This window comes from Microcebus murinus, chromosome 22, assembly GCF_040939455.1.
Source record: "Microcebus murinus isolate Inina chromosome 22, M.murinus_Inina_mat1.0, whole genome shotgun sequence".
Lineage (NCBI taxonomy): Eukaryota > Metazoa > Chordata > Mammalia > Primates > Cheirogaleidae > Microcebus > Microcebus murinus.
This window is the reverse complement of record NC_134125.1, coordinates 17,270,412-17,286,335: the sequence shown is the minus strand read 5'-3', so window position 1 is coordinate 17,286,335 and position 15,924 is coordinate 17,270,412. Positions and strand designations below refer to the sequence as shown.

The following is a 15,924-nucleotide window of genomic DNA, read 5'->3' as shown; positions in this document are numbered from 1 at the left end:
CTTGGGTTAGAGATGGCCCGACCGTCTCGAATATTCCGCCAGGGGTCAGCAGCAAGCGAGAGACAAGTAAACGCCCCGCTGGCCTTCAGAAGGACACAAAACAAAGGACGGGCACCGTTCATCCCTGTTGTCATTCTGGACTCTGAACATGACTGCTTTTTATTTTGTGCAGAAGTGAGGGACAACGGAGTGACCAGCGGTTGACTTTCCGGGGGACCACGGGCATCGGCTCTGACAGCTACAGGATCGCGGGGGTCAGAGAGGGTTAAAGACCAGCCCACGCCGGCCTCCCTTCCTAAGCATCGCCGGGGAAAACTGCCCCAGACAGTGGACAGATTTCTCATTGATAATAATAATGATGACAATACTAACAACGACAGGGCTTTGAATATTCAGATTACATGATGTCAACCTCGCAAGGACCCTAAGAGGTAGGCAGTGTTAGTATCCCCATTTTGCAGATGAGGACACTGAGTCTCAGTGGTCAAGAGAGAGCCACCAAGATCAAGGCAGGAGAAGCGAGACTGAACACAGCTTAGCCTGGTCCATGCCTTTGGCCTCGATTTCTGAGCTGTCCTGGATCTGCTTAGTGGCCCGGCCTTCCCAGTGCAGAACTGGGTGGAGATTGGGTGGAGCTGAGAAGGAGCTCTTGGGAGACAGGGCAGAGGTCCAGGCACCCAGAACGCACCCTGGACGTGGAGAAAGGCAGGAACTTTGTGCGCAGACAGGCGCTAAGTTCTAAACTTGGCCCCGCCACATGACGCTGTTCGACTTTGGCAATGTTGCTTAACCTCTCTGAGCCTCGGCATCCTGAATCACAAATGCTGACTCCTTCCTTACTTGTCAAGGTTGCTGTGAGAACTAAAAGGGAAAATCCACGGAGAGCGACCTCCTAGCCTTTGCTGAGATAAAGGACAGGGAAAGCCCAAGAGGATTTTGCTAACAGAGATCATTCCTGGGAAGACTGCTGTGTCTGATTTTAATCTCATACAAAAAAAAAAAAAAAAAGAGGCCCCAGGACAGAGAAACTGTCTCTTGATGAAAAGAGCCCATGGAGTTCATGCTTGATTTACTCTTCTGCGAGAAGAGGGTCCTTTGGGGGCCCCTGGTAACGAAACAGGGAGCCAAAGTCCCAGGTAAAGCCCTGGCTGTGACCGACTCCACAGCCTTGTGGCATCATACTCTACAACAGCTGACTTAGTGACATGCCTGCACTGTGCTGTCACAAAAGGGCTTCGGCACACGGCGCCTCAGTTCATCTGCCCAGCAGACCTGTGAAGTCACTCCCCGTTACAAACCCATTTTACAGGCAAGAAAACTGAGCCACAGCAGGCTTAAGTTACTTACTTGAGGCCACTGTGGCTAAGTAGGGCCACACCTATCTCTCCCATCCCATATGCCCTAGAACTTTGCAGTTCCCCCATCCAGGGGTGGAGTCTGGGTCCCTTTGTCCTTGAAAGTGTGACACGTTTATGACCAATAGGACATGTCACTCTCTCATCGAGCAAGCCCTGGAGAGCATCCAATTGCTGCCTTTGGAAACATGGGCGCCAGCTACTTGGTCCACAGGCCACCTTTCGCCAAAGGGAAGAAAACACGAGCTTGGATCAACAGCCCGCATGAGAAAGGAATCCGGTGGCCAGGTCACGCCCGGAGCACACGGAGCAGGAAAACCAGAGCTCAGACGGAGACTCAGAGGCGGGCGGGGACCAGACCGGGCTGGCATTGCCCACGCGGAGCCACAGACGGCCCCATGCACGCGAGCCGATCAGACGTGCGAGTGGAGACTCCCACCACCGCGTGTGAGGGCGCAGGGCAGGGAGGAGGGGAGGGGGCGAGGCGGGAGCCCGGCTGGGAAGCGGGCCGGGGCTTCCGGGACGCAGGTGTCCTGGATGAGGCCACCAAGACACCAGGACCCCCGGAGAGAGCTCTGGCTCCCGGCCGCGGCTCTGCGAGCACACCTGCAGGTGACCTTTCCAGACCCCATCTGACAGCGCCCAAACGGGGACCCTTTGTCTTCTGACCTCGAAGGACACCCCTTTGCCGGCCAGGATGAAACGAGGTGGCCTTCGTCCAGGCTAAGCTTGGGTGCGGCCCCACTGCGCGCCGTGGGCAAGCGGTCTCTCCTGGAAGAGATTGGCTTTCCCCACCGACGCGCGGGGCTGAGTTTGTCTGGAGGAGCGAGGGGAACGGCGTGCGCTAAGTGGCAGCACAGGCAGGCCTGGAGAGCGAGCCTTAAAGTGTGGCTGCCCTGCTCCGTCGCCACTGACGCTGGGTGCCGAGGGAGGGGGCGCACCTGCCCCCCCAGAGGGGCTGGGAGACGGAGCATGTCCCCCGCCCTGAGCAGGGCCCAGCCCGTCCTCGGCAGACAAGCCCCCCACACCTCCTGCGTGGCACGGACGTTCCAGCTGACCCGGACACCCGGGCGCCCGAGAGCAATGCCCACGGCCTCCCGCGTACCCGGCCTCCCGCTCCCGATGCGCCCCTCTGGCGGGACAGCCCGCAGCCTCCCATGCAAGCTCAGCCGCCTCCTCCTCCCTGCCTGGACCTGGCCGGGCAAAGCAAGGTTACCCCGCGGCCGCCAGGCTGAGCAACCGTGACTGTGTCCCGGACGGCCAGGAAGCTTACGTGAGCCCACTCCTCCTGCGCCAAGAGCGACCCCCGCCACACACCCAGAAAACAATTGCTTAGAATCCGGGAGCACTCTCGCACAAGAAGAGCTTGTTGGGGCTCAGGAAACAGCACCCCAAAATAAAGGCCTCAGAAGCAGAAGTGTTTTCTCTGACCCTCTCCTGTCCCCGTGCTCTCGAGGGCTAGCCACGGAAACCAGAATCCCGCTGCCCCAAGGCAGGTCGTAGATGCCAGAACGCCTTTGTCCAAAGCCAGCCATAAAACCTAAAAGCATTCTGTGCAAACACTGGCCATAAAGAAGTTATCTGACCCACCCTGTTGGACCGCAGGTCAGAAGAGCCCCACTCCAGGGAGGGCCCTGCCCACACCCAGAAGGAAGGATGCTGCTCAGAGAAGCCAAGAAGGATCTAGACCGACGGGCCTTGCAGGGTTCCCCGTGCGGTCTGTTAGCAGCAGATCACCCCCTTTTGTCAGATCATACTTCTGCACAGCTGTCTGTACTCTGTTGAACCTAAATATAAACATGGACAATTTCCCTGTACCTTTGTGTCTTCGCTCTGAAGCTTCCTGTGTAACATGTTAGGTAAACTCATCCATCCATCTGTCTCGAGCCGGTGATTTCTGAGTGAGCCGTGAGGGGCCGCAGGCCCTGCTCCCTACAGGCTCCGACGACAGTGGCAGTGGGTGAGAAGGAGTCTGGTCCCCATGCAAAGCTGGAGAGCCCAGGTTCAGGCAGCCCTGAGCGCTGCCCCTTCCCGGCTGTGTGCCCTTGAGCAAGTCGCACCCCCTCTCTGAGCCACAGTTGCCTCATCTGCACGAATGACCGAGACCCCCCTGATGGCACTGTTTTGAATGCTCCTTCGGGTCCTGTGATCGAGCCTATGACTCAGCACAGAAAATGCTCAGGAGTCATCACTCCAAGTCCCCCAGAGCCTGGGGGTCTTTGTGGGGGCTTTGGCTCGTCTCTGAGCAAGATGGGTGTCCGGAGGGTGGAGGGAGGGCGTGGGCTGGGTTTTGTCTGAAAAGGGCCACTCTGGTGGCTAGGTGGAGAGTGCACGAGGTTAAACATAAAACTAAAGGCCAAACAGAACGCAGCAGGATTGGTGGCTACAGAGAAAGTCGTTCTACCTGGGTGAGTTTCTGGTATATGTTGTATCTACATGCCAGTATTCAGGTGTTTTTCTTTTCTTTTTCTTTTTTTCCCCAAACTCAGGAATACAGAGGATTGCCTCTGTGTACTTTTCTCTGTCAAACATGTGTGTGTGTGTGTGTGTGTGTGTTTTCGCTGGGGTCAGGAGGTAAAAGGTTTCTTGTCATGAGTTGAAGTCACAACGGTGTGAATCTCACCAATCTCAGCGCCAATGATTAGAAGTTTAAGAGAGAGGATCCGGCGAGCAGACCCGAAGGTCTGGTTTACTTTTGCCCTGGGATGTTCAGGATAAATAAAATGGACACGTCTCCAGATCCATGAAGCCCTGAGCTCATAACTTCCTCTGCACATCACTGCATTTCATCTGCCCTCACCCCTGTGGGGAGGGTATTATCACTGCCCCCGTTTTATAGATGAGAAAACTGAGGCTTAGAGACAGAAACCAACCTGTTCCAACGTACACAGCTAACAAAGGGCAACGCTGAATCTTGGCTGGGTGTGTCTGACTGCAGTCTAGTCTTCTAAGCATGCATATGCACACAGCCCCGTCCCAGAACCACTCAGCCTCTGCCTCTCATCTGGAGAATGGGTGTAATTCTACCACTGAGCAGGCTGATTGGGGCACATACTCAAGCAGTCCCTATGGCTCGGGTCTTGGGAAGAATGGAAAGAAAACATGGTCCACGGCTAAACAAAATGTGGCACATCCATACGATGGAATATCATTCAGGCCTAAAAGGGTTTGAAGTACCGATCCGTGACACAGCGTAGACGAACCTTGAAAACACTATGCTACGTGAAAAAAGCCAGTCACGAAACAACGCATCCTGCATGACTGCGTTCACGTACCATGCCCAGAACAGGGAAATCCACAGGGACCGAGAGCAGCTCAGTGGTGCTGTCAGACTGGGAGGAAGAATTTGCTTGAGGATGAGGGATTTAGGGGGTGACAGCGGAAGCGTTTCTTTTTAAGATGATGAAAATGTCCCAGATTTGACTAAAATTGACTATGGTGACAGCTGGGCATACTTGAGACTACTCTGCAAGCCACTTAGAGCGTTTGCTCTTAGACCGTGTTTTCTTTCCATTCTCCCCAAGACCCGAGCCACAGGGACCACCGAAGCGTTTGCTCTAAGTGGGTGGCCCTCATGGTCCGTGAATTGCACGTCAGTGAGGCCGCTTTGCAAGCACGCCTGGGCCACTCTCGTTAGCACCGCGAGCCCGGGTGAGGCCCAGGTGGCTCTGTGCCGCCGCCATTTCTCCCTTTTCCAGGTCAAGTTCAGGCTAATTGTGTGACTTGACCCCGGTTGCACACAGCCAGTAAAAAGGCCAAGCTGAGATTTGGAGCCAGAGCTGGCTGAGGGCAAAGCGTCCGTGTTCTTTTCTCTGCCGCATCCCAAGGGGAGGCGTCCTCAGTGACTCTGGGGCTTCCCGGGGTACCTGGCTGATGACAGGGCTGCCCAGGCCCTGCAGGCAGCCAGCCAGCCGCCCGAGGCAAGGCGCCCGAAGGTCTCCTGCAATAAAGGATACCGCGTCGCATTTCGGGAACTGAAGGGACAGGGAAGGAGGTGGTGGCAGAACTCGGGGGTCAGCGGGGACCTGATGGGACCTTCATAGGGGGGTGCAATGGGACCCCCCAGAGCACGAGGCTCGGAGGGTCCCAAGGAGTTGCTGTGGGGGTCTTGTGTGACATCAGTGCCGAATCTCCCAGGGCAGGGACCACGTGGTGACCGGAGGCCTGGCCCTGGTCAGCCTGGGACCACCCCGCATGGGCACAGTGCCCCTTTTAAAGACCAGAGAAGGACTGGAGTCCTCATAGAGCAGGGGGAAAGGAGAAGGAAGTTTCCAGCAGAGAAAGAGGAAGTGACAGTGCCCAGCGTGGGGCGGGAGGGTGACAGTGGGAAGGAAACTGCCACCCCCCCCCGTCAGTGCCCTGGTTCGGGGCCTCAGCACACGGGCCGCCCGTCCCCAGTCTGGTTGGCCCCAGACACTAGGGACCGATGCTGCATGTCCCCAAGAGGCCACAGCCAGCCAGGCCTGGGGGCTGCCGCTCAGGGCTTGGCCCCTGTGACAAATATCTACCCAGCCTTTATCCCCTGCTCCCGGCACTCGCTCCGAAACCCTGTGGAGTCTCCACGAGACTGTCTTGGGGATGCTCGTGAGATGACCGGTGGCTGGGGGCCCCCGGGTGGCTTCAGGACGGGGGATGGGCACCACAAAGACCAGGGCACGATGGGAGGGTTAGGGGCTTTCCACCTCACCCCTAGCCTCTGGGGAGGAGGGAGTGGCTGGAGAGTGAGTCCGTCACCTCTGGCTGGTGATTTAATCAGCCGCGCCTGCACCGGGAGACCTCCATAAAACCTCTGAATGACGGGGTCCCATCATTCCATCCGGCTACTCCTGAGTTGTATCCTGTCTAACAGCCGGTGGTAGTAGGTCAAGAGCTTTCCTGAGCCCGGGGAGTTATCAAAGGGGAGGACAGGGTCATGGGAAGCCCTGACTTGAGAGCCAGTCGGTTAGAAGAACAGGAGGCCCGGTGCTTTGCAGCCAGGGTCTGCCGTGGGGGCAGCCGCATGGGACCGAGCCTGCCACCTGTGGGGCGTGCGCTAGCTGCAGGTGGTCAGTGTCGGAGCTGAACTGAGTAGGAGTCCTGCCGGAGGAGGCGGCAGCACAGGGTGCCGGGCAGGTGGGAGGTGTGGTCCTGGGGGGTGGGAGGGCAGGGCCCAGCTCGGGCAGACCGAAATCCAGATACTGTCTCTGGCTTTGGCTGGGTGTCCTGAGGAATGTGCATGAAACTCTCCGGTGGGCATCGGTTTCTTCATTTGTAAAATGGGCATCATTCTTGTCCCTCCCAGCCTGTTCTAAGGAGGCAGTGACATGGTCAGATCTGTAAGCGCTGGGCACAGGGGCCCCAGGAAAATGAAAATGGCCCAAACCTCACTCTGGAACGTACTGGCTGTGTGATACCAGGTAAATGACATACCATCTCTGTGCCACTGTTTGCTTGTCTATAACAGGCGTCTATAACGGCCCGTGGGCCACATGCCGCCCACCCAGGACATTTATCTGGCCCCCCGGGTGTTTTTGCTGCCGCTGCCTGTCCTGCTTAGCAGCCGACTCGTCCCGGGGCCACAGTGCGCACTCCCCAGTGGTCTGAGGGACAGTGAACTGGCCCCCTGTTTAAAAAGTTTGAGGAACCCTGGTCTATAAAATGGAAATGGATGAGAGTGAAGACTTATGAACCCCTCCACCAGGAGCCAAGTCCTGGGCCCCACAGTTCTGGGCATCGACTCATTTAATCCTCAAACCACGCCTGCACAGTGGTTGTCACCTCGACCCCCCATTTCACAGAGGAGGCTTGGGGAGATCAGACCCAGCAGTGGGTGGGATTCACACCCAGCTGGCTGAGTCAGGACCCTGGCCAATGGCACTATTTTTGTTCACTATTTTTGGTCATGAGTGCATGAGTCTCATCAGATCAAAAAGCATAACAGAGCTATCAGTACTCTTGCAATTGTCAAAACACCAAACCAATATTGTGGCGACTGTGATTGCTACAAGAGTTCAAAAACCCTGAGTCCAGTTATAAGGCCCCCAAACCTCCCCACGGGGGCTGCCATTGGTTTTTAAAATTAGGATCAGGGCTCTCAAACTAAGCTGAGAAGCCAAGCACACTGGGAAGAGAGTATCATTTTAATGAAGGAAAAAAAAAAAAAACGTTGATTAATGAAAATGATTCTTAATATATTTCAAAATGATCTGTTATGACACCTAGCAAAGACATTTATATACGACTTTGAAATTCTTAATAGCTGATTTTAGAGCAACCTATTATGAAATGTTCCAAAGCAGAATATATAGTAAGTAAATCATCGGGCAGGCCTCCCAGGCAGACTGACGGCAGCTCTTCTTAAAATAATTTACAAGGTGGGGTTCGGGGGAGGGATGGGAGAAATTATTGCCATAATCATGTATTAATAAAATATTTATAAAAGTGATTTTCTCTTTTATCGTCCTAGGTGTTCGCACGCATGGGTTAGGTCCCTGAGTCCCCATCCACCTCCGCCCCGGGAGGGGAAAGCTAACCAAGCTCGGTCATATCTCTGCTGACATGCCGACAGGCCAGGGGGTCCCCTTGTCTCTGGATAAATGCTCCAGCTTCCTGGCTTCTTGGGTAAGGCAAACCAGGAGGCAAGTTGCCCAGAGGTCCCCAGTGGGGCTGAGCTTCAACTGCCCAGGTAAGCCGCTCCTGAACACACCTGTGCCACCTGCCTTCCCGCCCCTGTCTCCCTTCCGCATCCCCACTGCCGCCTCCTGGGACCCTCTCCCACCCACACAAGCCACTACTGTCCCCAGATCTTCGTCGCACGGTCTGCGGCGGGTGGGGCGCGGCCTAAGACGGCCTCCTCATCCTCATCCCGTTCAACCCGAGCAGCGAGCCCACCCTTAGCATCTTGAAAGAAGCCGCCACTGAATCCGAGACTCATCGTCAACCCCAGACGTGCCTCACCCTGGAGTCCGCGCCCTGCAGTTTAGGGCACCGAGCCCTTCCACGCCTTGGTTTTCCCTTCTGGAAATCGCGTTTGCTTCCTGCCACCTGTCCCCTGACCACGGAGGTCCCCGCCCCGCGCCCAACCAACGCCGAGGCTCCGCGCCTTTCCCGGTCTGGAGGACGCAGCCGCGCCCCACCCCACCCCCAGTCAGCTGATAGAGCCGGGGATGGTCTCGGGGTGAGAAGTCTCATCTCTGCAAACAAGACGGCAAAGTCACAGGGAGGGATGGTGCCCGCACAGCCTCTCCTACGCCCCCTCCTCCGCCCGGGCCAGGGCCGGCCGCAGAGTCAACGTCGACTTGTCATCGCGGCGGTTGGGGTGGCCCTTGTGACAAGGTTTATTAGAAGCAATGTTGTCTGAGGTCCTCTGCTAAAGTTAGATGGTGCAAAGTAAAAAAAATAAATGGTTTCCTGGTCCCTGCCTGCAGTTTTCTCAAACTTCTGCTCCTACGGGGTGACTGCTTAGTGTTGACACGATCAAGGGATGGCAACCGAGTCTCCACGCTGAGAAACCCGCACTGAAAGCAAAATGCTCCACCTAGAGACGCCTACGGAAAGGCTCCCCTCTGGGGTCTGCAGAAGCGACCGGAGCCTTCTGGGTTCTTCTCTAGCATATTCTACAGTTGCCCCGCCCGGCGCAGTAGCCACTAGCTGTGTGTGGCTACTTAAATTCGAATTAGTTAGGATGAAAAATGCACACAATGAAAAATGCAGTTCCTCGGTTGCACCAGCTATGATTCAAGCGTGCAGTGGCCACCTGCAGCTAGTGGCGACCACGCTGGACGGGACGGCTAGAGGACGTCTCTGTTACTGCAGGAAGCTCCTTCGGACAGACCTGGTCTAGAGGTTTGTTTGAAAATTCCGGCCCCGTTTCCTCCCCGCGACGCCTGGTTTCGGCAGCCTCCCGAGGAGCAGTCCCAGGGACACAGAAGATGACAGATTGACCCTGTCCCCGTCTTGCCGGGAGAAGGGCCTTGTCAGGCACCTGCCAAAGGAGACAGCTGGCGGCCCGGGCGGGCCAGCAGGAAGAACGTACCTCTGCAGGCCCCCGCAGCGCCCAGGTGGTAGATGGCTGCCAGCACCCGCCAAATGGCCCTCTGCTCGCTCTCCGAGATGGCCAGCAGCTCCATGGCACCCCGGAGCTGGGCGAAGGCCGCCGCCGCCTTCTGCTTGTCTTCAGGCTGAGAGGGGCGGGGGGGAGAAAGAGGAGAAAGTGACCATCACACGGAGAACTTGCAAACCCACAACTCGAAGCCAAGCTCGGTCTCGGGAGAACGCGTGGGTCACTATGTCACCGCAGTAGATTGCCCGCAGTGAAGCCGGGGAGTGTTGACCAACAAACTCAGACATCTGGGAAAGATACCACGATCACCCCCAGGGGACTTCGCCACGCAGCGTGAGTTCTGTTGGCGAGTGTGTTCACTCGGGGCAGACGCAGAGAGGCTCCGCTCTGCGCTGGGCTCTGGTCTGGGCATGCAAAGATGAGCCAAAAAACCCAGACCTTGGCTTTGAGGCGCTCTCTCCGGGCAGAAATGGAAAGAGGCTTAAAAGCCACTGAGCGTGCGGCAGGCGGAGGGGAAGGCGGGCACAGGTCTACGCGGGGAACTCCGGGGCAGCAGAGGAGGGAGCGGGAGGTCACCCCGCCCAGGAGAGCCAGAGAGCAGAGTGCGGAAGAGACCAAATTGTGATCCACGTGCGAAAGATTAAATTGGCAGAGTTAACCCATTTAAGGTATCAAGGGTCCTTACAGGCAGAAGCGACCACGTGAGCAAAGGGAATTTTGGGGGACAACAGGTGATCCATTGTAACCGTTTATTAATATTTTTGGAAGGGGGTCAGACAGAGAAGAGGAGAAGATAAAACTTGAGAAGCTGGCAGGGGCCAATCTTAAAGGCCTCAATCGTTATATTAAAGGGATGGGCTTTACATTCCAGCCATGACTGGCAAACATGCGTACGTGTCCCTGCCGATATTCCCGGACTCACGGCAGGCATCACTAATCAATCAAGACCCCACAGCAAGGCCGGGCGCAGTGGCTCACGCCTGTAATCCTAGCACTTTGGGAGGCCGAGGCGGGCGGATTGCTCAAGGTCAGGAGTTCGAAACCAGCCTGAGCAAGACCCCGTCTCTACCAAAAATAGAAATAAATTAATTGACCAACTAAAAATATATATACAAAAAATTAGCCGGGCATGGTGGCGCATGCCTGTAGTCCCAGCTACTCGGGAGGCTGAGGCAGTAGGATCGCTGAGCCCCGGAGATTGAGGTTGCTGTGAGCTAGGCTGACGCCATGGCACTCACTCTAGCCTGGGCAACAAAGTGAGACTCTGTCTCAAAAAAAAAAAAAAAAAAAAAAAAAAAAAGACCCCACAGCAAGCCAGTGAGTCCAGATTCCTTTCGGGACATCACCCCTTGCGGCCACCACCAACTAACTGATCTGCCTCCGTAACTGAAATGATACTAATTTTCCGCCCCCAGTGCAGCAATGGGAAACTGCCAGAGATTTTACCAGGAGGCAAGAGAAAATGACACAGTCAGATGTTTATGGGTTGTAGGGTTTTTTTGTTTGTTTTTTTTTTTTTAAGATTTATGGTCCCAATTACGTGTGATTGAATATTAAAATCAGTCTGAAACTCCTGTGTGCACGCCATCTGGCCTAGGAGGCTCAGCCCAGAAGCCTGCTGGGCAAAGAGGAAGTCAGCCGGGCACAGGAATTCTTTTGTCAATAACCCACCGGCAGATAATGAGAAACTGATTTGCACTTGGCCTGCTGAGAGAACTTGGGTGACGAACTATAGGCTGTCAAAGCAGGTCCCTGACTTTTGTAAAGTCCAGTGCCCAGAGACAGGGAGACACTTGCGCAAGATCACACAGCAGATTAACACCAGATCCGAGACTAGAAGCAGGCTTCTCGAGACTCCCCGTTCAGGCCACTTCTAACTGGGAAACCTGCAAGGATCATCAACCAGTTGGGGCGACGTCAGAGCGTGGAGAGACTTACCGGGGAAACATTTCAGTTAATAGCAAGAGCATGTTGCACTGATCCATCATATTTCTGGGCCGCCACAGGACCGCGAAATCCCTAGCAACCAGAAGCTCAACCTAGCAACCGCAGCTGGAGCCAAGGCAGGGAAGGAGGGCGTCTCACCAACATACTCTCTCGGTTATTTATGAGATTTCAAAGTAGCAGGAAAAGGACGCTGAAAGGACAGTGCCCACGCATTTATTACCACTCCCACCGCCAGCCGCGAGCATTTGACTTTCAATTACAGGTGGACTCCATCACCCGCCAGGTAGCCCGTGCTAAAGCTCCTTTGCTTCCATCCCTTCCTCCCCTCCCCTCCCCCCCCTTCCGTTGTCTCTTTTGGAACAAAAGCCACGAATCAACAAATATATATATATATCTTGTTGATTTCAAAGGATTAGGATCAGGAAGGTGTTTGCAGTTCCTTAAACTTGCAGAGAGCCAATTGTTCTTTACACGTAATGCCCTGGCAAAAGCCACTCTTTGGATCAAAATCATGAAAACAGAAATCAGCTGAATGAATGGAATAAATCACAGCCCAAATCATTGAATCGTACCCTTACAACGAGTATACTTTATACATTTTTAGGTTCTACCGCAATTAAAAAAAAAAAATCAGTGGGAGGGGGAAAAAAAAAATTCAAATCACAAGATGCCCAGAGTTTTTCTGAGGCAATCAGTCTCAAGGTCAACCAGAGCCTGTAGGTAATTGAGTGAAAAAAAATAAAATAAAATCCAAAATGTTCACTCAGTGTTAACACGGCCTGGGTTTAGAGTACTCAAGAGATTCCTGCAATGCCAAGAGAGCCCAGGTTTGGATTTGGAGTCAGGCAGAACTGGACTCTGCAATCCCAGCGGTCTGACTCTGCACAAGTCTCTTGCCCTTGCATAGAAGCTCAGTTTTCACTGTGTTTTTAATGGAAATAACATCCTGCTGTCCTCCTAGGGCTGTCGTGAGGACTAAACGAGTCGATATATGTAAAGCACCCAGCACAGTAGCCGGTACACAGTGGTGCTCAATAAACGATGGTTTCCACTCACTATTGCCTCTCTCCCGCCATGCCTTTGCTTAGGCTGTTCCACCTCCCGGGGACACTTTTCTTCACTGTTGCCCAAGGTCGTACCCAGCACTCCCTGGAAGGTGAGTCAGGTGTGGCGCTGCCCTAGGTGGGCTCCCAGTCCACGGTGGGGGCAGATGCGCAAACAGATGGTGACACACAGAGTGCATGCCAGGGGCTCGGGAGACTCTGGGCAGGGGCGTGGAACCAACTGGAAGGAGGGGAGGCTTCCTGGAGGAAGCGGTGTCTGAAGCAGTTCAGGAAGGGAGAACAGAATGAGCCAGGCAGAGTGGGCGCCAGGAAGCAGGACGGGCCTGCAAGCAGAAGGGCAGGGGCTGGAGGAGCATGGGACATTTGAGTGCCGAGAACGCCAGGGACAGGCAGGTGTTGGGGCCTGTCTCAGACAGACGCTCCTGGAGGCCTCCCTGGAAGAGGGGACTGGCACCTGGGCAGCCTCTCCCCAGGACATGAGCACACTGGGGGCCTCAGGCAGGCCTGGGTCTGACTCTGACTCATCGGGACGTAAACCAGCGCCCCTCCTCCAGGGCCACGTAGACTCCCCTGGGGCTCTACAACCCACCTGCTCCCAGCCCTCCACCTCCTGACCTGGAGCAAACTCAGGGAGGAAAATGCTGAAGACTGACTCAATTCTTTTGCAAAAGAGACATCACACTGGCACGTGCACAAGCGTGTGAGCCTCATGGGCACTGTGGGGAGAGCAGGATGGGTGTCCGTCCAGAGCCTGTTCCCAAGTGGCTCTGCCCCTCACTCAAGAGCTCACCAATGCCCTTCCTCTCTGGGTGCTGGGAGTCCATTGAAGTGGGGAGGACAGAAGGCATTAATTGAGCACCTACTACATTGCACTAGTGCTTTTTCCCTATGAGGCAGGCTTGGGTGTCTACCACTGACAGAGGAGGAAACTGAGGCTAAGAGAGATGAAATTTCTCGCCCAAGGCCACCCAGCTGGGGAGGGGCAGAGTTAATAAATATCACTCTACCGAGCCCCCAATCCTTGGAGTTGCGTGAGGAGATGGGTGGTGCTCTACCCATTCCCCAGGTGGAAAAACTAAGGCTGAGAGAGGTTAAGTGACCCAGGGGTGTACAGCGGATCAGACCCCAGAGCACATGATCTCCAGCCAGGACTGGGGACGGAGATGACAGAGTGGGAAGGACAGAAGTACCGGGTGTGACGTCAAGCCAACTGGGATCCCAGGTCTGCCTCTGCCACTTAAAAGCTGTGCGCCGTTGGGCAAGTCACTGCACCTCTCTGAGTCTGGCTACTCCTGGAAAACAGATGTGATCGTGGTCCCTCACTCCAAGGGGCCTTAGATGGATTAAGTAAAGGGAAGCTCCCGCAGAGCCCCGGCACGAGCGGGTGACGGCCACCCTGCCCGTTGGGGACTGTTCCTCTGCAGCTGACAACTGAGTCTGAGAAATACACGCACCTCCGGCCCACGCCTGGAACGTGCCAGCCGGACACTGCTGGGAGGCAAGGAATATTATTATTATTATTATTATAATGACCATGGCTGCCGGAAACTTTAAAAAAAAAAAAAAACCAGGCTAGGCTGCAGGAAAACAAATTATAGAGAAGAAGAAAATAACAGGGAAGCTTTGTGATTTCAAATGTGTCCTGGTGCTCAGCAGATCTCGAATAAGTTCCACTTAAGAGCTGAAATGGGGCAGCGGCAAAGGCAGGGACTGAGGTGTGGAACTGGCAGTCAGCGCGTGGGCACGGCCATGGAGCTCCCGGCCGGTGCCACGATGGGGGGTCTCAGCACTTCCACCCTGGGTCCCTGCTCCAGCTGACCACCCACCCCTACCTTTGCAGCCAGTGCCCAGTGTCGCAGGACTGCTGGCCTCCCTGCACCTATATCACTGGCTCTCAGCTCATTTCTGGCTCATAGTTGCCTCCTCCAGGCAGCCTTCCCTGATAGGCCTCCCAGCCTGGCCTCAGCCCACACACACCTCTATTCAGGCACATGTCCCTTCTGCCTGGACTGATCTGCTGATGTGGACTTGGCAGCCCCCGACCATCTCCCAAACGTGAGTCCTTTGGCGACAGAGACCCGGCTGAGTTGCCTCTGCATGCCGGCACCTGGCGTGTGACGAGATCAATAACTATCTGTGGATGAGTGAATGACAATGAGCTGCCGGCGAGTGTCCCCAAATAAGAGCCGTCGATGGTGGGAGAGAGTGTGTCCACCCATGGTGCTACTCATCCCAGATTTGAGGACTCCGGTGGCCCAGACTGGCTGGCGGATGGGAACCTGGAACTTTCCGAACCCTTTCTCTGGGTCCTCTGAGACCCAAAGTGAGACAGGAGACCCCCAAAGACCCAGTGAAATGACACAGTGGGCAGAAACTAAAGTTTAATGAGCATATCTCTGCCAACCACAGTAGTAAAGGCTTAAAAATTGAAAGACATGATTTTAGCAAAGCTGTGGTGAGGTGGGCATGTTTGTTCATTCATTCGCTCGACAAACACGGGCTGAGCACGTGGCCTTGCCTTTTCAGCAGTGAGCAAGATGCTAAGACCCCCGACCCTCCCGGAACTTAGACTGTAGGTAAACAAACAGTGTGATCCGCTACCCAGATTGTTACCAAGGAGACGGCAGGAAAGAGGAGGGCAGGCGGCATCTCCTTAGACAGAGTCTGGGAGCCTGAGAGGGCAACAGCCCAAAGACAGATGCCCAGAGATATTTATCACCTCATTACTAAGAGCCACAGAAAGGTTTAAAGCCCTGCAAATGGACAATATTAGAGAAATAGTTCAGGGAATCAGGACTCCTCCACGAATGGGCATTAAGAATATCGTTTAGGAAAGTTTTAATGCTATCCACTAGCTTGTGATGCGCTATGTAAATATTCATAGGAAAAATACTGGAAGAACGTGGGTGGAAATGTTACCAGTGGGTTTCTCTGGGTGGCAAAGTTATTAGCACTTGTTTCCTGGTTTGCATGACTGTGTGTGTGTGTGTGTGTGTGTGTGTGTGTGTTTGGGTTTTGTTTTGTCTTTATGTGTTTGTGGTTGGTTTTTTTTTTTTTTTTGATTTCTGATTTTTCTACAGGAAGCATATATTCACTTAATGTTTTCAAAAGAGATGCTTCATTAAAAACATAAATTAGGCAAGAAAAGAGATAAGGCCGGCAAGAAAGAAAACACGGCATGTCACGCCAGGGAGCACGGACCGGGACTGCGAGCGCAGGCAGGGCCTTGCTGATAAGGAGACAAGCGCTCCCACGGGCCACCCAGGGCCTGCCCTGCCCGGCTTGTCCAACGCTGCCACCCGTGATGATGCTGAATAATAATAATAATAGCAATAATAATAAACCTGGCACTGGCTGAGCGTCAGGCACTGCCCCCGTGCTTTATTGGCCTTATCGTATTTAATTTGGGGGTGAGGTGGGCTCTCACTATCCCAGTTTTACAGATGAGGAAATGGAGGCCCAGGGAGGTGATGTCACTTGCTCAAGACCAGCTTAGGTGCTGGCACTGGGATGTGAA

The 15,924-nt window shown here is 54.6% G+C and overlaps 1 protein-coding gene across 1 annotated transcript in view; it reads right to left on the bottom strand.

Moving 5' to 3' along the window:
• MYO18B (myosin XVIIIB) overlaps nucleotides 1-15,924 on the bottom strand; it is a 259,093-nt gene that overhangs the window by 205,355 nt on the left and 37,814 nt on the right. The window contains exon 12 of the mRNA XM_075996653.1: nucleotides 9,370-9,514. Within this exon, the coding sequence (XP_075852768.1) occupies nucleotides 9,370-9,514 (145 nt within the window). The remainder of the gene's footprint in view (nucleotides 1-9,369; nucleotides 9,515-15,924) is intronic.